The 25,357-nt window shown below is 42.8% G+C and overlaps 1 protein-coding gene across 6 annotated transcripts in view; it reads left to right on the top strand.

Annotated features, from left to right (window-relative positions):
- The window catches only part of NPHP1 (nephrocystin 1), a 59,775-nt gene extending 45,093 nt beyond the window's left edge, over positions 1–14,682 (top strand). For 5 of the 6 annotated variants that reach the window (XM_058683255.1, XM_058683254.1, XM_058683253.1 and 2 more), the window contains 4 exons: positions 5,373–5,485; positions 8,835–8,908; positions 12,306–12,350; positions 14,201–14,682. In XM_058683255.1, coding sequence (XP_058539238.1) covers positions 5,373–5,485; positions 8,835–8,908; positions 12,306–12,350; positions 14,201–14,473 — 505 coding nt within the window. In that variant the 3' untranslated portion in view covers positions 14,474–14,682. Of the gene's footprint in view, positions 1–25; positions 1,105–5,372; positions 5,486–8,834; positions 8,909–12,305; positions 12,351–14,200 lie in introns of those variants that run through there. The other variant, XM_058683259.1, reaches the window with a different exon arrangement.
- Positions 14,683–25,357: the final 10,675 nt, after the last annotated feature.

Genomic DNA, 25,357 nt, shown 5'->3' with positions numbered 1-25,357 from the left:
CGTGTGTGCTCTTCTCTTCTCCCAGAGCTCAAGAGAGGGACCTGAGCACCGTCTTGAATTGCCACTCCACTCCGCATGATCCGGAAATAAGTGTGCCCAGTAGTGTCAAGTGTGGGCTGGTGCAGCCTAGGCTCAGCTGATTCTCGTAGAGACCGGGCCATGGGCACAGAGAATCCAGAGGCCCCCACCGGGCTGTGTGTAAGCTGTGCTGGGGGTCTGTGGTGAAAGACTGGGAACCAGCATAGGAGCTTTGGGGCGTTTCTGCTCTGAGCCTGCACAGAGGTGGAGACTGAGGCGGGACCGATCCATCTCAGTCCCCTTTCCTCCCCTGACCGCCATCTTCAGTGGATGGGAGAGGAAGCAAATAACGGTGCCAACAGCCCTCCTCCTCTCCTTCAAAAATACATTCCACCTCTGTCCCCACCCTCCGGTGCTTAAAGAACTCCACCTTTGTTTAGCCAGACTCCCCTGCTGAAAGGAGAAAAGACAGAAGCTTTTAACGGTATGCCTAGGGACATACTACCGAGCACACAGACCCAAGGTTGGGAAGCCCAGTGAGAGTTTGCCTTCCTGCCCAGTTTTACCCAGTGTCCTTGCGAGTCGGCTTCCTACTGCCCTCTCACCAGCCAGCAAGCAGTCTTATGTGTGTGTACCTTTGGATGTCAGCAGAAATGCAAATTAATCAATGTAGACACATCTCTTTTACCAAAGAGCACCAGAATCCTGCCCATTGGACTCCTTTTGTGGGGACGGTTGTAATCATCGTGACCCTCTCGGCATGAGATGAAAGAGGGAGCAAATAGATCCTTCAGTTTCACCAAGTCTCGCCATTCTAATTTTGGAGCTGTTTTTCGATGGACTTTAACCTGATGTGATTTGGCCAAAGGCAAAGGCCCCGCTGAGGGAAAGCCCTGAATTTAGACCCAGACCCCCAGTGCATGAGTTCAGAATGCCAAGAAATACCCATCTGTGGAAGTAGGCTGGGTGCATGTGTATAAATTTGCTGGAAACTTGTCTGTCTTTGCCTTTTTGATGTATCCCATCTCTTTTTCTCCTTTACTCCCATTGTATTGTTTCTAAAAATAAATGAGATAATAGTGCTACTAGCCTGGGCCCCATTATTACGTTCATCGCCCTTCCGCCATCAGAGTTTGCTGGCAGATGGGTGAGATGAGAAAGAAGTACGTTTTTACTTCTACAGCTTAGCCAACCTTAGTAGCTCAGAGCTTCCTGCTTGTCTTGGGTTTGGGAAAAGCAGAGGATTTTCCTAAAGAGGACTAATAAAGTGCAGCAGTACTGCCTCATGTTGTGGGGAGGTGCCAGAAGGAAAGGAGTGCCCACACTGTGGGAGGAACGGAGGCCTCTACAGCAGGCTGGAAGTGATGCCAGCTAGACAGAGCAGGCGGCTCCGTGAGAGGAGCAGGAAAAATGGAAGGAAGGTTCCACCCCTTCCTCTAGCAAAATCAATGGCTGTTCTTCGGCATGAGACATGGTTTGGGCACGCAGCTGAGACACTGCCCAGATGGGCCACAGACCAGAGGGCAGGATGTGGAACAACCCTTAGGAATCACAGCCGAACTGAGAAGGCATGTGGTGCCTTTGTGGCCGGTCTTTGCAATCCAGGTCAGACATAAGATGAGAATTGTAGCAGGGTCGGAAAGCAGCAGTTTCTATAGACCAAATGCTATATGTGAATGTAAGAGAACCTGTCTTACATTTTTGCATGTTTCTAGAAATGCAGGGGTTAGGAAGTGGTCAAGGATATTTGTTAAATTCCATGCAGCTACCCCTGGGGAATCCATTGCTCCAGCACCACCATAAGGGTTACATTCATTCTGTTCTCTTCCGACAGGCCGGAAGCCTGAGTGTTACCTCTGGGATTGATGACCCTTCCTTCTAAAATACTTACTCTAGAAACTAAAAGAACTAATTTACAAAAGTTGAAATCTCTTTTTTGACTTTGGGTGGTTCTTCTTAGCCCAAAAATATTCTCCTCCTTGAGAGAGGACATTGTTTGCAAGGTTTTCAAGATTTCCTATGTGGTCATTCTTTATGCTTAGTGACAGAGTTCGTGTATTTCTAAAAATAACATTTAGAACACGTATATTTAGAATGGCTCAAAACATTTTCTTGAATATCTTCTAAGGTTAGCTTTGTACTCAGTATATTCCCAGTGAGCATTTAGTGTATGTCATGCATCAGGATTATAAAGTACTCACTTGTCGTGTTTCCAGATTATTATTTTGAAATAATATTGAAATTTTGTTTCTATTTTTTTAAGTATTTTCTTCTTTTTGGTGCTATTGTATATGGAATTGGTTTTACTTTTCTTTTCAAATTGTTCACTGTCAGTGTGTGGAAACATGACTGAATTTATATCCAATAACTTTGCCGAATCTGTTTATTCGAATAGTGTTTTGTGGAATCTTTAGGGTTTTCTACATATAAGACCATGTTGTCTGTGAACAGAGATAATTTGACTTCTTCCTTTCCAATTTGGATAACTTTTATTCCTTTTTCTTGCCGGGGGCTCTAGCTAGGACTTCCACTATTGTATTGAATAAAAGTGGTGAAAGCAGGCATCCTTGTCTTGTTCCTGATCTTAGAGAAAAAGTTTTTGGTCTTTCACCATTGAATATGATGTTAACTGTGGGATTTTCATATATGGCCTTTATTATGTGGAAGTAGTTTTCTTCTATTCCTAGAATCATTGAGTGTTTTTATTATGAAAAGGTATTGAATTTTGTCAAATTCTTTTTCAGCATCAAATGAGAAAATCATATGGGTTTTTCCTTCATTCTGTTAATGTGTAGTGTATTACATTGACTGACTTTTTAATGTTGACCTACCCTTGCATCCCAGGAATAAACCCCACTTGTTCGTAGTGTATAAACCTTTCAGCATGCTGTTGAATCCTGTTCGCTAGTTTTTTGTTGAGGATTTTCGCATCAATATTTATCAGGGATTTTCGTCTCTAGTTTTCTCATGTATCTGGCTTTGGTATCTGAATAACGCTGGCTTCAGATCATGAGTGTGGAAGTATTCCTTCCTTTTCAATTTTTTGGAAGACTTTGAAAAGGATAGGTATTGATTTTTTAACTATTTGATAAAATTTACCAGTGAAGCCATCTTGTCCTGGGGGGTCTTTGATTATTGATTCAATCTCAGATTTTCTATTTATTCCTCATTCAGCCCTGGTAGGCTTTGTGTTTCTAGGAATTTGTCCATTTCATCTAGATTATCCAACTTGTGGATATACAATTATTCATAGTACTGTCTTATAATCTTTTTTTTATTTTTATAAAATCAGTAGTAAGATCTCTTTTCATTTCTGATTTTGTGACTTGAGTCTTTTCTTTTTTTCTTAGTCCTCTAGCTAAAGGTTTGTCAATTTTGTTGATCTTTGCAAAGAACCAACTCTTGCTTCATTGACTTTTGTTATTTTCTCTTCTCTTTTTTGTTCATCCCTGCTCTAATCTTTATTATTTCTTTTCTGTTGCTACCTTTGGGTTTGATTTATTTCTCTTTTCTAATTCTTTAAGGTTTAAAGGTAGGTGGTTGATTTAAGATCTTTCTTCTTAATTAATGGAAGCATTTATAGCTGTATATTTTCCCTCTTAGCTTAGCACTCTTTCCACTGCATCCCATTAGTTTGGGTATGATGTGCTTTCATTTTATTTGTCTCAAGATATTTTCTAACTTTCCTTGTGAGTTCTTCTTTGAGCCAGTGATTGCTTAAGAGGGTGATGGTTAATCTCCACATATTTGCGAATTTTCTAGTTTTCCTTCTGCTATTTCTAGTTTCATTCCATTGTGATAAAAAAAAAAAAGGTGCTTTATATGATTTCAGTCTTTTAAATTATTAAGATTCATAAGTACCCTAACATAAGATCTGTCCTGGAGAATGTCCCATGTACTCTTGAGAAAAATATGTACTCTGTATTACTGAGCAGAGGATTCTATATGTGTCTTCATTACAGTTGGTCTACAGTGTTAAGTCTTCTGTTTTTGTATTGATCCTTTGGTTGTTTTATTCTTTATTGAAAGTGGTGTATTAAAGTCTCCTACTGTGGTTATAGATCTATTTCTCTCTTCAATTTTGTTGATGTTTGCTTTGTATGTTTAGGAGCTCTAATGTTTGTTGCATATGTTTATAATTGTTATATCTTCTTGATGCATTGACCCTTTTATCATTCTTTAATATCCTTCTTTGTCTCTTTTAAGTTTTTTTGGCTTAAAGTCTATTTTTTCTGATATTAATATAACCACCCCTGCTCTCCTTTGTTAACTATTTGCATGGAGTATCTTGGTCTATCCTTTTCACTTTCAACCTCTGAGCATCCATAGATCTAAAGTGAGTCTCGTATAGATAGAATATAGTTAGATCCTGTTTTTCTATTCGTTCTGCCAATCTGTGTCTTTTTATTAGGGAGTTTAATCCATTTATATTTAAAGTAATCACTGATAGGGAAGGACTTAGTATTGCCATTTTGTTATTTGTTTTTGTTTTTTTTACATCCTCTGGGGGTGTGGGGGTTGTCCCTCATTTTCTCCTTTAAGACCTTCCTTTGTGTTTGATTTTTTTTATAGTGACACATTTTGATTACCTTTTCATTTCCTTTGTGTATATTCTATAGATTTTTTTTCTTTGTGGTTACCATGAAGATTACATATTACATGTTTAAAGTTATAACAATCTATTTTAAACTGACACGAACGTAACATCAATATTTAAATTTTCTTCTGTTTTTGAGCCCTTACTATGGACGAGGCATTGCATTAAGCACATCACATTTGTCTCATGTTAATTCTTTGAGTAATCGGAAATGGAGGTATTACTATCTGAATTCTACAAGTGAGGAAACCAAAACACAAGGAGAATAATTAATTAACCCAAAGTCACATAGCTAGGAAGAGGCAAAGTCAGAATTCAGTCCAGATCTGTCACACCCTCCCACATTCCACCCAGCAACATGAACAGTTTGAGCTCATGTTTCCTTTTCATTCATCACATCAGCAGGGGTGGCCACATGGCCTTGTCAAAACTTGTAGCTGACTAGTCCCTTTCTTCCCAAAACACATAATTTATGACTTTTCTTTTTTATTTAACATTTAACATGGGCATATGTGCTAAAATGGAAATACAAGAGTGGCAAGACCGAGTTCAGGCTTGAAAGTGTAACATTGGTTTTCTGAAGTTTACCGCGGGCAACTTATAGTGGAAATTTTCCTGAAAATTGTTAACATCTTTTTTCCGATAATGAAGCAAATCTTAGAACTGTCCATTAAAGTAGTAAATACATATTTTAAAAACACCATAAGTTGGATTGTAGGGGTTTATCTAACGAATACTTGTTTTTCTTCTTTAACAGTTTACTGCCAGAAACATTAATTGGAAGTATGTGTTCCATTCATTTGTTGATATTTTATCGCCAAATTCTTGGAGATGTACTCCTGAAAGACAGGATGAGCGTGCAAAGTGCTGGTAAGAGGTCTTTGCAATTTCCTTATGTACTTTGAGTAAATGTGACCTATGCCAACTTTTATCTTCTGCTTCTGAAGGTGCATTCAGAATAAAATGTTTAGAATAGCATCAATGTCGATAAATTACTTCACATGCAAAGCATCGTTCTCCACTGTGCACCTGTGTGTACCCTGTGTTAGTTCAGTGTATATTCTGTTCTTTTTTTTTTTTTCAATGTTTTTTATTTATTTTTGGGACAGAGAGAGACAGAGCATGAACGGGGGAGGGGCAGAGAGAGAGGGAGACACAGAATCGGAAACAGGCTCCAGGCTCCGAGCCGTCAGCCCAGAGCCTGACGCGGGGCTCGAACTCACGGACCGCGAGATCGTGACCTGGCTGAAGTCGGACGCTTAACCGACTGCGCCACCCAGGCGCCCCTATTCTGTTCTTTACAATATGCATATCTTCACATTACAAATTCTGGAGATTTGAGATACTAAAACTCAGATACAATCACATTTCCCCTCAATGTTTTGGATAATCTGTTTTTACCACATGTTTGATATGCGCATCATCTTTTTGGGAAGAGACTGAAATCACCCAGAATAACTGGTTCTTGATGCACAGTGTTTAAATATCAACAGACTAGTTAAAATTGAATATAGGAAAGAGGTATTCAGATGTTCTATTATTTATTCTTCTATCTTCTTTGTAAGCTTGAAACTTTTTCCCAGTAAAATGTTAAAAAATAATTTTAAAAAATCAATGACTTGTCACATATGATTGAACTTATAAAGAGATATACATGTTATAAGAATTACCTCTAAAAAAAGAGTTTAGTTTTAATGAGTAGTCTTTGAACTCAGTAAATCAGTAAGCAGATATGTATTGAGTGGCCTCCTCTATGTCAGGCACTGACAGGCACGAGCATCCGTCCCCTGGTGGACTGACGGACTTCAAACGCAAAATTACATGAATCATCCTTTTCAACCTTCTAAAATAAGTTTCTAAAGGAAGAAAGCCAGTTGGTTTAGCATCTGACTGTTGATTTCGGCTCAGGTCACAATCCCAGGGTCGCGGAATTGAGCCCCGCGTTGGGCTCCATGGTGAAAGTGGAGCTTGCTTTGGATTCTTTCTCTCTTTCCCTCTGCCCCCCTCCTCCCTACTCACACTCTCTCTCTAAAATAAAAAATAAAAATAAAGGAAGGAGGAAAGCCAACAAGAGCATACACTGGGAAGACCTGCGGGAAGTCTCTGGGTGAGTAATATTCAAGATAAGACCTGAGAGAGGAGTTAGAGGTGTGGGGCAGGTTGCATGTCTGGGCAGAGGGGCCAGCGTGTCTAAAGACCTGAGGCAAGACAATGCAAGTGTGTTGGAGGGATCGCAGTTGAAAGCCAGTGTGGCTGGAGCGGAGTGAGCAAGACGAAGGACCCTATGATAGCTTAGTTCTCATGGACAGGTGGAGTTCATGGTTAGACAGGAGGCCTTTCCCAGAGACTTAGCTCCTGGATAGGTAGATAGAAATGGAACTCAAAATTAGGGAAGTCCTGCCATTTCTCAAGGAATAATTATAACTCCAGGGAAGGACAATTTAAGCTTTCTTGTCATCACTTGACTGTGAGTTTATTTCGATGACTTTAGCAAAACTTCTTGAATAATCTGACTTTTAGAGAGGATTGATATGACTTCTAAGAGAGGATAAAGCTCATTAGCTTTTCTGTTGGGAAGGAGGTTAGTCAGAACCGTTGTCATCAATTGAATCTGACCATCAGAGCAAAGCTAATAAGACCTAGAGGGAGGATTTCCCTTTACTGAGGACACAAGATTGTAGAATACATTACCCAGGCCATTTCAAGAATGGCCTGGTGGACTGGAGTCAGGCCTAAGCAGCCTGATGCTTATTGGTTCCTGCTCAGCCTTCCAAGAGCAGGGTGCGTCCTAATTGGTTTCTTTTTTTTTTTCCCCAGGATAGTTAACATACAGTGTTATATTGCTTCAGGTATATGGTATTGAGACAGACAGAGACAGAGTGCGAGTGGGTTAGGGGCAGAGAGAGAGGGAGACACAGAATCCGAAGCAGGCTCCAGGCTTCAAGCTGTCAGCACAGAACCTGATGTAAGGCTCAAACTCATGGACCACAAGATCATGACCTGATCTGAAGTCAGACACTTAACCGACTGAGCCACCCAGACGCCCCAGGGATTCAACAATTCTATACGTTATTCATCACATAAGTGTATTCTTAATCCCCTTCACCTATTTCACTCATACCCCCACCCATCTTTCCTCTGGTAATCATCCATTTGTTATCTATAGTTAAGAGTCTATTTCTTGGTGTTTGGTTTTTTTTTGTCTGTTTTGTTTCTTAAATTCCACATATGAATGAAATCATATGGTATTTGTCTTTCTCTCACTGATTTCACTTAGCATTATACCCTTAGGTCCATCCATGTTGTTGCAAATGGCAAGATTTCATTCTTTTTTATGGCTGAATAATATTCATATATACATATATGTATATATGTATATCTCTTCATTCACCTACCGATGGACAGTGGGCAGCTTTCATAATTTGACTATTGTGGATAATGCTATAATAAACACAGGGGCGCATATCTGTTCAAATTGGTGTTTTTGGATTCTTTGGGTGAGTACTCACTAGTGTAATTGCTGGATCGTATGACAATTCCATTTTTAGTTTTTTGAAGAAGCTCCACACTGTTTTCCACAGTGTCTGAACCAGTTTACATTCCCACCAACGATGCATGAGGGTTCCATTTTCTCCACGTCCTCCCCCGTACTTGTTGTTTCGCGTGTATTTGATTTTAGCCATTCTGACAGGTGTGAGGTGGTATCTTATTATAGTTTTGATTTGCATTTCCTTGATGATTAGTTATACTGAACATCTCTTCATGTATCTGTTGGTCATTTGTAGGTCCTCTATGGAGAAATGTCTGTTTGTCTTCCCATCATTGAGTTGGATTATTTGTTTTTTTGGTGTTGAGTTGTATCAATTCCCTAACTGGTTCCTTTTACCGTGCCACAGTTATATCATAAGAAGGAAAGAGAGGTTGGAAACACAGCATAGAAAGAAGAACAAAATTTTCTAGTCTTCTTCTGTGCAAAGCCACTTCTGCCCTAAAAGCTCTGTCTGCTTGGTACAAGACTCATTTCAGAACTCCCTGGCGTATGGATATAACAGCAGATGGAGTTTGAGCAGACAGCTCTGAGGTTAAAGTGTGCAGAATATGTTATCAACAAAGCATGTGGCACAATAATTTTCCTCTGAATGAATGTTTTTATGTCTATGGCAGCCAAATACATTGGATGAAACTTATGTAAAATCTCTTCTGTTCTTTCATATTTCAGACCTAATTAGTAACCCAGTGTTGGCCACCTTCCCCAAGCTCTTGGAGCAGCCTGACATGATGGACGCACTCAGGGTGGGTAGCACGAATCATGACGGAAACCCGGTGGGTTCTAGAAGCAGTAAAACACACCATGTCAGTGAGTTCTGACCCCTGCTCTAGGGGTTTTTGTCCTACTTGGACAATGTCTCTCGATCCCTGTCCATTTGTCTAGCTAACCTGGTCTCATCCTTCCTCAGTATGAATGCTGCTTCCCCAGGGCTGCCTTCCCTGTCCCAGCAAGCAGGTGGAGCGCCTGCTGTATACACTATTGCACTCTCTTGCCTGTTGTTTGCTCCTTGGCTTAAGATGGCCACTGACCATGTCCTGAGAGCAAAAATCCGAAATGATTTGTTAGATAAACTCTTCTGAGTTTTCAGAAGAGAATCAAGGCATGCATATCATTTTTATTTCAATTCAACATCTACTGCCTGCTATGTGAAATAGCAACCGGGTATGAGTTTGAACCACATGAAACCTCGAATTTTCGGCCATTTTTTGGCTTCCAAAAATGGCAGTTTCATAAGGTTTAATTTAACATATCAGAGATAACAAATATTAGGAGTCCCTTATGCCTACAAAGCAGTACTCAGATAACCCGGAAAGTGCCACTGACCATGTATAACCCAGTCCTTGAAGATTTAAAGAGGGCAGCAAAGAAGGACCAGGAATCTGTTCCAGAAGAGGTCCTTGGTGAGATAGACCTAATAACTGGAGCCAAGGTGGATTTTGACATGCTGAGATGGGAGGAGAAGACATTACAGGTAGAAGGATCAGCATGAGCAAATGCTTTGAAGCATAAAGGGATAGAGAATATATTCTATTTGTGATCCAGTTTGGCATGTAAAACGTGTCTGCGGATGGGCAAGGTTGGTCTGAGTCTCACACTGCCAGTGAAGAGCATGTGTGGTAGGCAGCAGGTAATGTGTACAGGTTCTACTGTAGGACAGCTCCTGACACGGCAGGGTGGAAAAGTACACGTGCGAGAGAGAGGTGAGCTATGCTGGGAGGTGATTCCTGTCAAAAAGGATAGAGGTCGTAAGGGCCTGACAGAGAAATGGAAGGAGGAAGCAGTCACCTCCAGAGATTTTTTTTAGACTTGGAAGCTGATCTCATATGATGGTTTGTCTGGCTTTGGGGTGTCCACAGTAATAATGAAGTTTTCAGCAAAAAGACTTAAGAAAGTATTCATGGCCTGTGATTATCCGTAACTTCAGACAAGTTCATTTAGCACTATCATTAGATAACGCAGAATTTCTCTTTTTTCCCCCCACAAAGTCATCAGTGTCATACTATTTATTCATTATACAGAACACAGGGACATTGACTCATTCAACAAATATTTTACGAGAGCTCACTGCAGCTGAGGCACTGTGCAAGGTGCTGGCATACTTCTCTAGGTGTGTAACAGTCACAGAATCCGGGCATTGGAGTGAGGATGGAACCTTAGGGCTGATCTAGTCTAAATTCTGCATTCCCTGATGAGCAGATAGCTCAGAGAAGCGCACTCAGGTCAGCCTTGGGCGTGTCCAGACAGGCCGCAGGCTCAAGGAAAGGCATGTAGATAAGGTCGTTCGTACACATTGTTAAATGGGAAAAAAAAAAAAAATTGAGTCGTAGTAAGTGTATTTAAATATATATATTTACATGTATATATCTGCCTGTAAAAATATCTGGAAGAACAGACTCTAGAAAAGGAATACTGATTACCTTTGGATCATGAGTTAAATAATAAAAATAAAAAAGAGTGGTTTATTCTTACGCTCTTGAGCCTTGCCTCCATGGCACACCATACGACTCAGAATCAGCCAGGCTGTGCGGTGGTAGCCGACCCAGGTTTGTTTCTCACTCGTGGTACCTAGCCAGCACGGAGCAGTGGAACACCCCGCTCCGTAGTCACCCAAGGGTGCAGGCTGTCGGAGGCTCCAGTTTCTTACAGCATCGTCTGGAACAAGCAGCTTCCTGTGTTGCCGACTGCACCTGCAGGAGAAGAGAGAATAGAGGATTGTCCTTGGCCTTTCCACCACCTTTGCCCTGAAGGGGCACGGGCCATCTCTGCTCCTGTTTCATTGGCCAGCACCAATCACTTGGTGGTTAATGGCCCCACTTAACTTCAAGGGAGCTGGGATATGGAGTCTTCTCCTTGCTCCAGAAGGAAGAAGTAGACCTTGGTATACAGTCGTGACCCTCCACACATCCCCGTTTGCTGTTTGCCACTGACTTACTATAAGTGAACCACCCTACTGCTTGCTGATGGCTCAGTGAAAACTGAGGGAGGACCTTGACACAACTAACAAACAACGGGCACATTTTTCCAGACAATAAGTCGAAAGCTGCTAAGTGGTAGTCTTGTGAAACCAGATACCTTTTAAGGTTCACATTATGAAGCGTGTGAGCCTCCTAGGGTCACCTTCTCTAAGTTTAGTTTGCTGTTGGTGTTTTAATAATAATGAGAACACCTGGCCTGTTTAGTAAAGCACCCTGGCTCTCTAAGGGTCCTCTTCAAACTCTCCAGGACCCACGGGTGCAGCATCGATGGGGTGGTGGACCACAATCTCATAAGGTGGTTCTTTCGTGGCAATAACTGGCCATTCATGGTAACAGGTCATGGTAAATATGACCATCCCAAGACCTGGCTCATTAGGGGCACAGCTTGTCGTCTCTTGGTAGGAAACTTCTCTTTCATTTCATGGAGAATCTCGTTCTTGGTCCCATATGTCATATCCATACCCCAGGGCCTCCCTACTGATAAAAGGGCTGATGCTTTCATGGAATCCATGAAATCGGGCACCAGCAGGAGAATACCTACAAACAGGCACAGAACAGTGGCTGGGAATAAGCAGCCACGTGAATGGGCACATCCCTCTTGCTCACTGTTTGCCCGGAACTAGCACTGAGAAAGTCTTCAGTTCATATGTCTGTGGGACTAGTTGAACTCTGGGTTTTTTACTTCTTTAAGGAAGCTTGTGTGATGCTTTGTGGACAGATGGGAGTATTTACTTGCAAAGCTGTACCTCATTTTTATCTCCCTCTGATCCCCGTCATCGTCATGGCAGACAGAATTGCCGAGAAGAATGGTATTTGGCAGAGCTTTCTATTTCCATTACTGTCTGAACTTAAAACCTTCATAGTATGTTATTGTTCAGGTGCTGTGTTTATGCATTTTGCAAGGATGTGTTAGTGTTTCACTGATTGCATTCTTAAATTAGTTTCGACTTGTAAGAACCATGGTGTTTCTGAGGTATCTTTCACCGCCTGGTCAGCCTGGCTCTGGGTCACTAGCAGTAGGTGCCTACGGATTCACTTCTTACACGTGTAGGGTCCGTACAGCGTTTTTAACCCTGTCCATACGATTAATTACCATGAAGTTGTAGAAGTGGGGCAAAGGCTTGTGAATACTCAGATTAATATGATATTTTGATTTGCTTTTTAGAGTTCGTGGGCTGAGAAAGAAAGCACATTAAAGAGATCAGAGAAGGTAATGCCATTTTCCACGCTGAACTGAACATTTGCAGTGCTCACTGCTTGCTTGCACATGCTAATAATGCCCGTCTTAGCCAGAGGAGCCAGAGTCATAATCCCTCTTAACCAGTTAAACTGTCATCATGGTTGCAAAGACATGTTCCAAGAAGGGTTTGGGTGAGCAATTCCTGATGTGAAAAGAAACACTCGATCAAAACAATCATTTCAGACCGGTGAGTGTGTTATTTGAGGAGAAGTTGCTAAACAAAGTTGCCAGTTGGCTATCAGATTCCTCTTATTTAAAAAAATTCCTCTAGCTCTCAAAGTTTATATCACGTAAGGAGAAGGGAAAAGAAGATTGGCCTAAGCTGTATAATACATTTAAATACTGCACGGCTCATGCTTACATTACCATAGAGGCTTGGTGATTACCAAATAAAACTTGTATTTATCAGTGAGTAATGGCTTCACTGCTCTAATCCAGGATTGACAAACTTTTTCTGTAAAGAGCCACATAGTAAATATTTTTGGCTTTTCAGGCTGTAAGGTCTCCGTTACAATACCCAACTCTGCTATTGTGGCACAAAGGCAGCTACAGACTACGTGTAAACGTCCAAGTGGGGCTGGGTTTCTATAAAACTTTATTTAGAAACAGAGGTAGTGGGCTGCATTTGGCTCATGGTCCATGGTTTCTGTACTTCAAGTCTAAAGAGTTAACTATCTGCAAGGAACATGGGAGAACAAACTAAAAATCTTAAAAATTTTTCAAAACATAAACTGTGTTTTATACAATATATATTATATGTGTAATATATATAATATACTGTATGTATGATATATACATATACATAAACTGTGTATATGCGTGTGTGTGTGTGTATATATATACATATATATATACGTGTATATATACATATATACGTGTATATATACATATATACATATATATACATATATACATATATATATACATATATACATATATACATATATATATACATATATACGTATATATGTATATATATATACATATATACGTATATATATATATACATATACATATATATAAACAATATTGCATCCTTATTTGAGCAAAGACCATCTGACCAGTACCATCTACACTTGACCTCTGCTGAAACTGGCAGATTTAATGCTTTTCGAGGACAGCAGTAGACAAGGTGCTGGGCCTCAGGCCTGTAGAAATTGTCCTCACACATGGTTGCTTTGAGAACAGTATCTATGGGCAGATCTGCTGTGTATAGTATCTCCCCCTTCCGACTGCTGTGCTTCCCGAGAGCCCCACCCCAGCCTGCCAGTGTCAGGGTTGACTGGTTATGACTGCCGTACTCTTGTTATCTGGGGAGAGTCTGCACATTCTTCCTCCTTGGGTCTCCTTCCTCTGGATTTCATGCTGCCCTTCTTTTATAACAACTTAACTCTGTCTCTGATATGCTATAATCTAATTAAGTGGATACAGCTACCTTCACGTTGTGTTTTGGTTGTGTTTACCTGGAACCACACCCTTACCACCAGAATTAGATTTCAGCACCCCAGTGTCCTTGATGGCGTGTGTGGGGGCACCCTCAGTGGAGCTTAGGAGACACCCTGGTCTCAAAGAGTCACCCACAGACTCTCAGGGAGAACAGCTTCTCTCTCCTCCACGGTGAGTCTTGCTTGCTTCCATTTCAGAAAGTGCTGTTTCCCGACTGAGTAGCTGGTTCAGAGCCAATTACTTGCAGGCACAAATGGCACCCTCCGTCCCACCCCTTAGGTGGATTTTAGTCTACAGAGTTCATAGAATGTAACACTTAAAAAGTAATGATGTAGATCCACTCACAGTTATTTCTGATGGTGGTGTCTTCCCAGAGAGACAAAGAGTTCCTGAAGGCCATGTTTCTCCTGGTGTATCACAACTGCATGGTACCTCTTCTGCACTCCACACTCCTGCCCCCATACAGGTGGGCAGAAGAGGAGACAGAGGCTGCCCGGTGGAAGGTTATCACCGACTTCCTGAAGCAAAACCAGGATGGTGAGGGTGGTCTGCAAGCTCTGCTTTCGCCACATGGAGTCCACGAACCTTTTGACATTTCAGAGCAGACCTATGACTTCTTGGGTGAGTTAAGAAAGAACACAGCCTGATAGTGGTGGCCCTTGACCCTCAGCTTCCCACTGAATGGATGGACCCTCCTCGATGGATCCTCCTGAATAAAAGGACAGAACCAAAAGTGACCATTCCATTGTAACTTAGGCTCTGTTCTTTTTTGTACGACCACATTCTATAAAAAAAAATACTTAACCTGAGAATTTGAATATGTGTGAGTGCAATAAAATACATTTCATAAAGAAATGGCGTTATCGAAATTTAGAGAAATTTTTTTTTCAAGAACCAAGTAACTTTAAGTTGACTATATCCATAGATTTCTATAAAAGCAAGATTTTATCAAAAGCTAAATTTATGATCATTCAAGAAAGTGAAAATGCAAATAAACTATTGGGACTACATCAAAATAAAAGGCTTCTGCACAGCAAAGGAAGCAACAAAACTAAAAGACAGCCTACTGAATGGGAGAAGATATTTGCAAATGATATCCAATAAAGGCTTGGTATCCAAAACATATAAAGGACTGGTGCAACTCAATACCCCCAAAAGAAATAATCCAATTTGAAAATGGGCAGAAGACATGAACAGACATTTCTCCAAAGAGGACACACAGATGGCCAACAGACACTTGAAAAGATGCTCAACATCACTGATCATAAGGGAAATACAAATCAAAACTGTGATGAAATATCACCTCACATCTGTCAGAATGGCTAAAATCAAAAACACAAGAAACAACAAGTGTGGGTGTAGATGTGGAGAAAAAGGAAGTCTCATGCACTGTTGGTGGGAATGCAAACTAGCACAGCCACTGTGAAAACAGTATGCATATTCCTCAAAAAATTAAAAACATAACTACCCTACAATCCAGTAATTCTGTGGATTCCCCTAAGAATACAAAAACACTAATTTGAAGGGATACATGCAACCCATGTTTATTGCAGCATTATTCACAATAGCCAGACTATGGAAGCACCCACGTGTCCATTGATGGATGAATGAATAAAGAAGATATGGGTGGCACCTGGGTGTCTCAGTCATATAAGCATCTGACTTCAGCTCAGATCATGATCTCATGGTTCATGAGTTCAAGTCCCACGTCGGGCTCTGTGCTGACAGCTCAGAGCTTGGAGCCTGCTATGGATTCTGTGTCTCCCTCTCTCTCTCTGCCCCTCCTCTGCTCATGCTGTGTCTCTCTTTCTCAAAAATAAATAAACATTTAAAAAAAGATACACACACACACACACACACACACACACACACACACACACATATAGTAGAATATTATTCAGCCATAAAAAAGAACAAAATCTTGCCATTTGCAAAAACATGGATGGATCTAGAGAGCATAATGCTGAGGGAAATAGAGGAAAACAAATACCATATAATTTCACTCATGTGGAATTTAAGAAAACAAATGAGCAAAAGGAAAAAAAAGAGACAAACCAAGAAATAGACTTAACTAAAGGAAACAAAATGATGGGTACCAGAGTGGGGAAGATGGGGGAAATAGGGGATGGAGACTAAAGAGTACACTTATCATGATGAAAAAAATAAAATTATTTAAAAAAGAAAATGAAAATACAGTCCACAGAATGGGAGTAGATAATTGCAAATCATATGTCTGATAAGAGTCTAGTATCCAGAACATATAAATGTATGATTATTGCTAATAAAAACCTACGTTGTGAAATGGAGGAATTGGAGAAATTTATGCTATGAATCATTTGATTCAGTCTAATATTTGAATGTGATTTATCCTAATTGGATATAAAAGCAGGATCTAGTTTTGCCTTTTCAAGTCCATGTTAGTGCTCTTTCAAAAACAAAGAACAAAAACCTTTCAGGCTTTGATGAATGAGACAACCTACCCCTATGTCAGAGAACAAAGGTTTTGTTGCATTTCAGATAAACTTGTGGCTGCTGGTGAATTGTCCCAAGCCTTCACTGTTAATAGTCGTAGTACTGCTGGCATTTATCGAGTGCCTTGTACACATATCCTCAGTTAACTAGGTTTAATGCCCACAGCCACTGTGGGAGGCAGGCACTGATTTGTTCCTGTATTACTGCTGGAGAGACAGGCCAGGCAGGTGAAGCGTTTGGTCCAAAGACAGAGCTACTAAGTAGCACAGACCATATACCAAGTAAAGATCATGTGTAATTTTCTGCAACCTAAGATACTCCTCTCATCAGAACAAACATTGAGGAATCGCATGTGCAAATAAAACATGAGAAGGTTGCTTGAAGAAAAACAGAATCAGAGTTTCACCTACATGGCCAGAGGCCCAACCGAGGTACTTTTGCAGGCCACACGCTGCCTTACAAGAGGCCCTTACTTGTGGAGATCCGCCGTATTCTGAAACTCCTCACCTTCATCTTAGCTTGCCCTAAACCCTTAATCTAAACTCCGCTTGGGCCTTCAGCTCAGAAACGAACATGGTATGAAAGGGTTCCCAGCCACAAATCTGACAAGGGAACTTGGCCGTGAAAAGGAGATGTCACTGGATCTCCAAGAGCCATTTTCCGGAGCTTCTCTCCCTCTGCCCTTTGTGCCATGAGGGCAGCTGAATGTCCAGACGCCAATTCTTAGGGCCATCCCGATGCAGTTGCCCCAACCTCTTCCCCAGGCGCTGCCTCCCTCTCTCAGGGACCAACGCCCTCCCCAGCTTCTGCTTGAAGGAGGCTCCTGCCTTTCCAAATGGAGGTAGTGACAGTGTGTGCAGGGACTTTTCCCCATTCTGTCATTGAGTTGCCTCCTCTTAGGCCCCTGCAGTCTTATTTGAAGGTACATACAACCATGTGACTTGCCATTGGGAAGCTCTTTTTTTTTTTTTTTTTTGTAGAATCCTTAATTCCTTATTCTACTTGTTTATTTTCTTAACCACTCAGCATTACGCCAGAGGTTGGGCATTTTGATCGAAAGAAAATATTGCTGGTGAATTCCTTTCAGCGAAAGTACACACAAAGAGCACAAGCTTTCTTTACTAGATGTTTCCAGGCTGTGTTCCGTGTTCATTTGAAACGTGTCACGATTAACAAATGGGGGCAACTTCGTAGTTTCTGACACAGGAGGAAACTAGGGGAACCTGAGAGAAAGTAGTTTCAGAAATGATTAGGTCAAAAAGTAAGGCAAGAAGCCAGTTAGTCTATGAGGAGGGGACAGTTCCTCAGGTGAGCGGGCGCATCTCTGCCATCGAGAGAGACGCCACATGATCTCTTCAGTCAATGGAATCTTAAAAAAAAAAGAAAGAAAGAAAAGAAAAAACAATAAAACCTCCCTGGCTTTTTTAATGTCACTTTCTACTTCCAAAACAGGAAGCGGTTGTCAGGCAGCCAAAAACATCCTGGAAATGAGTCCTGGGGTCTGTTTCAAGAAGTGTGACCTGGCATCACTGAGTTAATTGTGAACGCCTTTGGAGGGGGTGGGGGGGGTGGCAACAGGCCTTTGCCCAGTGACCCCGAATGTGCTGCCTGCCTGGGAGGCCAGGGGGACTCCCCACAGCAGAACCACTGGGGAGGGGGCAGGGAGGGGATTTGAAACTGGAAACTACATGGCCCTCTCCTCCCCAACCTCCCAGCCTCTTGTAATTGATGGAGTGTCATATCCATCAGATCCGCTGGAGGTGAAGAAGGTTGCGATTCCCTCACGGGCTGGATGGTGAGGGGTTGGGGTATGTACCAAAGAGCAGGTACAATCCCAGTCCTGAGGGCTTCTTATGGTGCAAGGGATGAGGCCAGAGCAACTCGTGAGGAACCATTTGAAGTATATACTACCACACGCAAACAGAGCAGGTTTAACTTGCCAACCCGGTAGCATCTGGGAATCCCATCAGTAGAGGGAGGGAGCAGGAAGTGTCATCCAGCAGCTGAAGGCTTTGTCAGTTCGCAGCATTAGAGGATATCCTTCGCCGTGAACTGGCCCCACTTCCTCTCCTGCGAAGCCTTCCAAGTTGGGAGGTTCTCTGGGGGCGTGGAGGCGATCAGAGAGAGCTGTCACCTAGCTGCGCTGGGTTCTGTTTGCTCAAAGCGGAGAATCGGAGACCCAGCCCCACCTACCTAAGGCACCGTGCCTGAGTTTTATCACGATCTGTTCCTTTACTCATTCAGCACGTATTCACGGAGCACCTACTATGCTCCAGGCCCGGCATTCGGCTTGGAGGACACAGGGAGAGCAGCCCTCACATGATCCCTGTCCTAACTCACTATGCACGAAGTGGACAGCAATCAACACAAGAACCACAGAGGAAGAGCACAGACTGTTAGAAGAGGCTTTGTTGTCGCTGTTCTACCCGCATTCCAACCCTACTGGGGCCCGGAAGGTTAACAGCACTGCAGCAGGTGCAAGTAAGGGGTAGGTGTAGTGATCTCTCCTTATCTGCATCCTCTCTCCGTCCACTCCACTGTCGGACCCTTGGGGACCGACTAGCTTCCCATCCACGTTTGGTTGTATGCCTCACTGTCTGAACTCCCACCCTTCGCTCTGAAACTCAGGAACACGTGGATTTGACAACCTAGTATCTCTCAACATCCAGACTTGCCATCTGAACCCCTGATAGGTGAACGCAGTAGTCAAATAGGTTTGGGTGGGGAGGGCGGGTGGAGGCACGAGTGAAGGGCTATGCCGTCTCACGTAGGAAAATGGAGGCCTCGGGCTTTACGACTCCTCGATGACGCACCGGATGAGGGCATGCACGTCTGCAGACAGGAATAGAAAACAAAAATCATTCATGGCATACAGCTCAATTTCAGGATGGCGTGTCTGTTGCTTAGCCCATTTCTCACGCCCTGGAGACAGACTGGACCTTACCCTGCTCTCCTGTGTCTGACTTTGCCGGCACAGTTTAACTCCGCAGAACTTCGTCCTTTCGAAGAGGCCACTTTGGGTGATAGCAGAAAAAGGCTCCAAGCCCAAGCTTTCTGAGCTCTCCTCCAGGTAGGTATCTCTGGATGACCCAAACATGATCCCGTTGAGTCCTTCTTCTTTCCTCAAAGTTACCGTTTAACCCTGAAATGTTCTGTGCCTGCCCAGACGCCGGAGACACCGGGAGCCAGACTCTGTTCTGCCTGATGGCCTCAAGAACAGCGTGAACCACAAGCTCCTCCCAAGCCTGGGCCTGTCGGTGTGTGCATTCTATCTCCCTGATTTGAGAGTCGAGGTGGCTTTGACTTGTAGAGGCGGTAGTTGCAATCTGGCTGTGTCTGATTCCAGAGGCTAAAGCCAGTGGGACGCATGTATCTCTGTAGCACCAAGGGGGAGAGCTGTTTGTGCCCCTTTTTCTGCAGCAGAAAGTTGTTGCAGTGGCCGTTGGCACTTTTGCTGCCCAGAATCCATCTACTTGTCCCCTGGTAGCTTTATTCCTCTTCCCTTTGTGAGGAGCACCTCTTACACACACACACACACACACACACACACACACACACACACACACATCCTTTTATCCCAGCTCCAGGGCTAGGCCCTGACTGGCCCCAGCAGATCAGCGTGTCCCATTGCCCTGTTCCAGTGAGGAGACTGGGAATGGACCTGCAGAGAGCAAATCCCAGGAGATTTACTCACCGCAGCACTTTTCATTCCCTGCCTGGGATAGTGGGACAGATGAGACCTGAAGCCTCTGTGTGCTGCAGGGACATTGCCACCAGGAAGAGAGAGCCTAGAGCTGTGTGTACATGGGGGTAGCACTGACTGAGGTTAAGAGTGAAACCAACTGCAGTGACAGTGACAGGTGGAGCTCACAGGCAGAGGGGATCTAGACCCCGGGTAGCATTGCTTGAGTCCCTGGATCCAGCCTCACCTGAAGGCAGAATTCCCTTTGAACCTCTCACTTCCCTGAGGTAACCTATTCCCTCCATTGTTAAAGTTGGAATGGGTTCTCCCAACCCTTGCAATGGGATGAATCTCAGTGGCTACAGCCGGCTATTCTTTCCCCAGACATCCCCGGCTTTCTCCTGGCCTGCATTTTATTTGTCAGGCAACCAGTAAATCTTTTCTGAAAAAATGTATGAGGCAGTTTATCGGTAGGGAGAGAGGCTGAGGAAGAGGAGCCAAAAAATTGAGCAGTTGTCTCCAAAGTCGTTATGACTGAAAGCGTAGGTTCAGTCATTCGAAAACATTTATTGAGTGCTTACTGTGTTCTGGGCCGTATTCAACATGAACAAAATTACTGCTGTCCTGAAGCCAACATCCTAGGGAGGGTCAGGGTGGGCAAGGAGACAAACAATATACAAATGAATAAGCATAAGAGATAGATGGGGATAAGTGCTATGCAGAGAATCAAAACAGGCTGGTGTCGTTTTGGTTCTGATCAAATAGAGATTAGTGGTGACTTTCCCATTTTCTCTCCTCTGATATCTCCAGGCCTGGGCCAGAGACAACGCGAAACCCAGCACTGTGCACAGGATATGGACAAAAAAACAAAACAAAACAACCCCTCCCCCAAAGGAGCCCTCTATTTCTGGTCTGAGGAATGGGTAAGAGAGCCCTATAGGTCCTGGTCCAAGACAGAGTAGAAAACCTCTGTTTATATTTGTCTTTCCCATTCTTTCCTGCCCTAGCCCCCAGCTGTGACAGTAGTGGTGAAAGGCAGTGGCAGCCAGACAGGTAACTAGAACTCGGAGAGAAGAGAACCCTTCTCTCTGACCACAGGAATCCTAAGAGCATGGGGGAAATCCCTGATGCTTTTTCTCCCTTTCTCTCTGTCTCTGTCTCTGTCCCTCTAACTCTCATTGTGTGTGTGTGTGTGTGTGTGTGTGTGTGTGTGTGTGTGTGTGTGTGTGTTGGCAAAGCAGAGTAGGGAAACTAAAATCCTGGCTTTGCAGCCAGAGGACCAAGGTGAGAGGGGAAGGGGGCAGGATCTGCTAGAAATTGGAGAGTGTTGGGGAGTTCACAGAGAGGGAAGAGCTCAAAGTGATTCCCTAAAATGATGTATGAATGCCTGAGCTCACCCAAAAATGGACCCTACACAGCATCCCAAAGGGTTGAGAACTGAGCTCCAGGATCCCAGATTGGTCCCAAGTCCCAGACCAGCACACACACACCGAGCAGATTGGAATAGCCTTTTTGCAGACTGCAAAGCCTTAAAAATGGAACTGACACTGGTCAATACTTAGAGCCCAGAGATGATAGAGACCAACTCGCAGCTTGAAACTAACCAGGCATTTGCCTGATCAAACAAACAAATCAACATTTTTATAGGATTTAAACAAGACCCATAATTTCATAACAATATTAACAATGTCCAGATACAATGCAAAATTACATGATATTTGGAGACCCAGGAAAATCTCCACATCTCCCAAGGAAAAAGACAAAAGGACCATCAAGGGGCAACTCTGAGATGACCCAAGAGTTCAAATTGAGAACTTAAAGCAACTATCCTAATCATGCTCCAAGAAATATGGGCAAATCTTGAAACGAATAGAAAGGTAGTCTCATCATAGAAACAGACAATACAAAAAGAATGGAATTGAAGTTTGGGGAATAAAAACTCTGATAACCAAAATGAAACCACTCATGGAATGGACTCCATTGTTTTTCCTCGTAAGTTCTTTAAAATATGTGCGATAGTTGAAAGCAAAAGTCATAGGATTCTCTGGTGGGGTTTGAATTTATATGTATAGAACACACATGACGATGTGATGGAAAAACAAGAGGGTAAAGGCGCCTACACAGTCATAAGGTTTCTGCGTCCCACTGGAAGGGACAAAATATTAATTCTGAGTAGACCGGAAAGTTAACTGTGAGTGTTGTAACTCCTAGAGCAGACTTCTAAACAAAGGGTACAAAGAGGCGTAGTCAAAACTCAATACATGAGCCAAAGTGGCCACTAAAAATATTCCAAAAGTCTGAAGGAATGCAGGGCAGAGGAAACAAAGAAATGAAACACAGAGCCAACAAACAAAAAACAAAAATAAAATGGTAGGCCTACATCCAAACATATCAATAATTACATCCAGTCTAAATAGTCAAAAACACACCAAAGGCAGCAAACTCCAGGATGGATTTTAAAAGAAAAAAGACCCAACTAAAGCATAACCACAGAATAAAAACATGTAAATATAGTTATAAAAGTAAGTTGAAAGTAAAATGGTGGCAGGGTGCCTGGGTGGCTCAGTCAGTTAAGCATCCGACTTCAGCTTAGGTCATGATCTCCCGGTTTGTGAGTTTGAGCCCCTCTGTGCTGACGGCTTAGAGCCAGGAGCCTGCTTCAGATTCTGTGTCTCCCTCCCACTCTCTCTGCTCCTCCCTTGCTCGCTCTCTCTCTCCCTCTCTCTCTCAAAAATAAACCAAATTAAAAAAAAAATTAAGGGGTGGAAATGCAACCCCCAAATGTGTTATAATATACACGCAAACATCAATTACAAGGAGCAGTTCTTGCACACATTGGTGGTGGGAACATAAATACAGTAAAACCTTGGTTTGCGAGCATAATTTGTTCCGGGAACATGCTCGTCATCCAAAGCATTTATATAGCAAAGCGAATTTCCCCATAAGAAACGATGGAAACTCAGATGATTCATTCCACAACCCAAAAATATTCATATAAAAATGATTACAATACTGTAATATAATACAAAATAATAAAGAAAATAGAAAATATAAAGAAATATAAGTTACCTTGCACTTACCTTTGAAAGCCTTCATGGCTGGTGTGAGGGAGACAAGAGGGTTTTTGTGCAGGACGACTTTCACAAGCACGGACAGAATCACTGATTTCTATTGGCTCAATGGAATCTTTTTCTTTTCGTGCAACTTTAACAAGGAGGCTATCCAATGACACTTGCTTTTGCCTCCTTTTGAGGATTTCACAGAAATGTAATATTGCATCATCGTTAAACAGATTCACTGCTCATACTGCTACAGCCTTATTCAGGTGGTGCTTTTCTACATTTTACACTGTTTCCCACATTTTACACATCTCCCTAATCTCATTTGAAGTGAGGGATTCCTCCACCTTTTCTCCTCCTCCTCTGCAGACAAGGTGCAGATGTAGACTTCTTATAAACTCTTGCAATTTCAGCCACTCGCATACCTCGTTCGTACTTCTCGATGATTTCTTTCTTAACTTCCACTGTAATCATCTTCCTCTTACCACCTTTCTTTTCAACCTTTTTCTGCATGGGGACCATTGTATGCACTCGCATGGATGTTGACTACAGTACAGTATTAATAAACTTGTCGTATACTGTATTTAATGTAACTGGCAATAAGGCAGCAGAGGAAAGGGTCTATACCTGCAGGCAGCCTGACCTAGAATGAAGCATGGCATTGCTAAGCTTACTCTTGGATGGAAAAGCAAAGGACTGTCCATAGGTGCTTTGAAGTGACAAAAGATGTCAGTGTTCAAAAATGTTCAAAGTGCCAGCTGTGGGCATCTTCCAACATTCTGAAAAATCACTCATTTCTGCCAAACACCATGGTCGGAGACCGAGCGAGCATCCAAGCACGGGAGACAATTATCCACAATCCCGCAGCGACGCGGGGGCGGAGGGGGGCATTGGGGCACTGGCTCAGTTGTGGTCATGTGATGTTCCGCATCACATACTACTCATGTTGCAAGACATCCCTTGTGTATCAAGTTACAATTTATTAGAAATGTTTGCTCATCTTGCAGAACACTCGGAGAGCAAGTTACTTGCAATCCAAGGTTCTACTGTAGTTTAAGCCACTTTGTCAAACAGCTTGACGTTATCTGCTAAAAAACACATACCACGTGACCCACAATTCTACTCCTAAGACATTCCCGATAGAAGTGCATACGCAGATGCTCCAAAAGCCACGTTCTAGAAGTTCATAGCAGTGTTCTGAATTTTAACCCCAACTGAAAGGACTCCAATGTGCAGAAACAATAGATTGACAAAGTGTCTTCTACTCCTATAGTGGAACACTGCGGCAGGGAGTGAGCTACAAGACACAGTTACGTGCACGAGTTTCACAGACGTCATGTTGAGTGGAAGACGCCAGACACAGAGGAATCCATCCAGAAACAAGCAAGACACGGCCTATGGGGTTAGGGCATCATGAGAACACGGATTAGGGAGGAGGGCGAGAAAAATGTACCGGGAGTCTGGCAACATTCTGTGCTCTGGGCGGAAGTTTCATGGTCTGGATGTTTCATGCACTCTTTCTGTAAGCATACTATGCATCAATGGAAACAATTTTGAAACTATTTTTTAAGATCAGGATGGACATATTGACAGAGGAGGTTCTGTTGTTGTGGAAAGGAAGGAGGACCAGAAGAGATTTCAGGGTTAGAATTAGATAAACACACAAGTACTTATTAAGCATCCGCCATATGCCAGAACTGTCCTAAATACTTTCATATGGATTATCCCATTGAATCCACCCCCACGAACGAAGGAGAAAATGGAGGCAACGATGATGGTAATCAGCAGCGTCAGACACTGTTGCAAGACTTTCAGGATTAACTCTCATTCTCAGCCCAGGAGGTGGAAACCAGCAGACCCTTCGCAGAAGAGTCTGGAAGGCCCCTCTTCTGGGCTTGGCATTCCCCCACGGCCCCACACCAGATTTCTGACCTTGTTTGCAAGTGCATTCATACCCACAGCCCCAGAGGTGCATGGACTGGGCTTTCAAATTTTACTTTCCTTTCACTTAAAAAAACATTTTCCTGGGGCGCCTGGGTGGCTCAGTCGGTTAAGCGGCCGACTTCGGCTCGGGTCATGATCTCGCGGTCCGTGAGTTCGAGCCCCAAATCAGGCTCTGTGCTGACCGCTCAGAGCCTGGAGCCTGTTTCGGATTCTGTGTCTCCCTCTCTCTCTGACCCTCCCCCGTTCATGCTCTCTCTCTCTGTCTCAAAAATAAATAAACGTTAAAAAAATTTAAAAAAAAACAAAACATTTTCCTGTACGAAACTTAAGTTTGTTGTATGGGACGGAAAGCATGGCAAAGGCATCCTTTTGCT

Source organism: Neofelis nebulosa, chromosome 9, assembly GCF_028018385.1.
Source record: "Neofelis nebulosa isolate mNeoNeb1 chromosome 9, mNeoNeb1.pri, whole genome shotgun sequence".
In the NCBI taxonomy this organism is placed as follows: Eukaryota; Metazoa; Chordata; class Mammalia; order Carnivora; family Felidae; genus Neofelis; species Neofelis nebulosa.
Note: the sequence above shows the minus strand (reverse complement) of the source record. Positions and strands in the feature narration are given on the sequence as shown.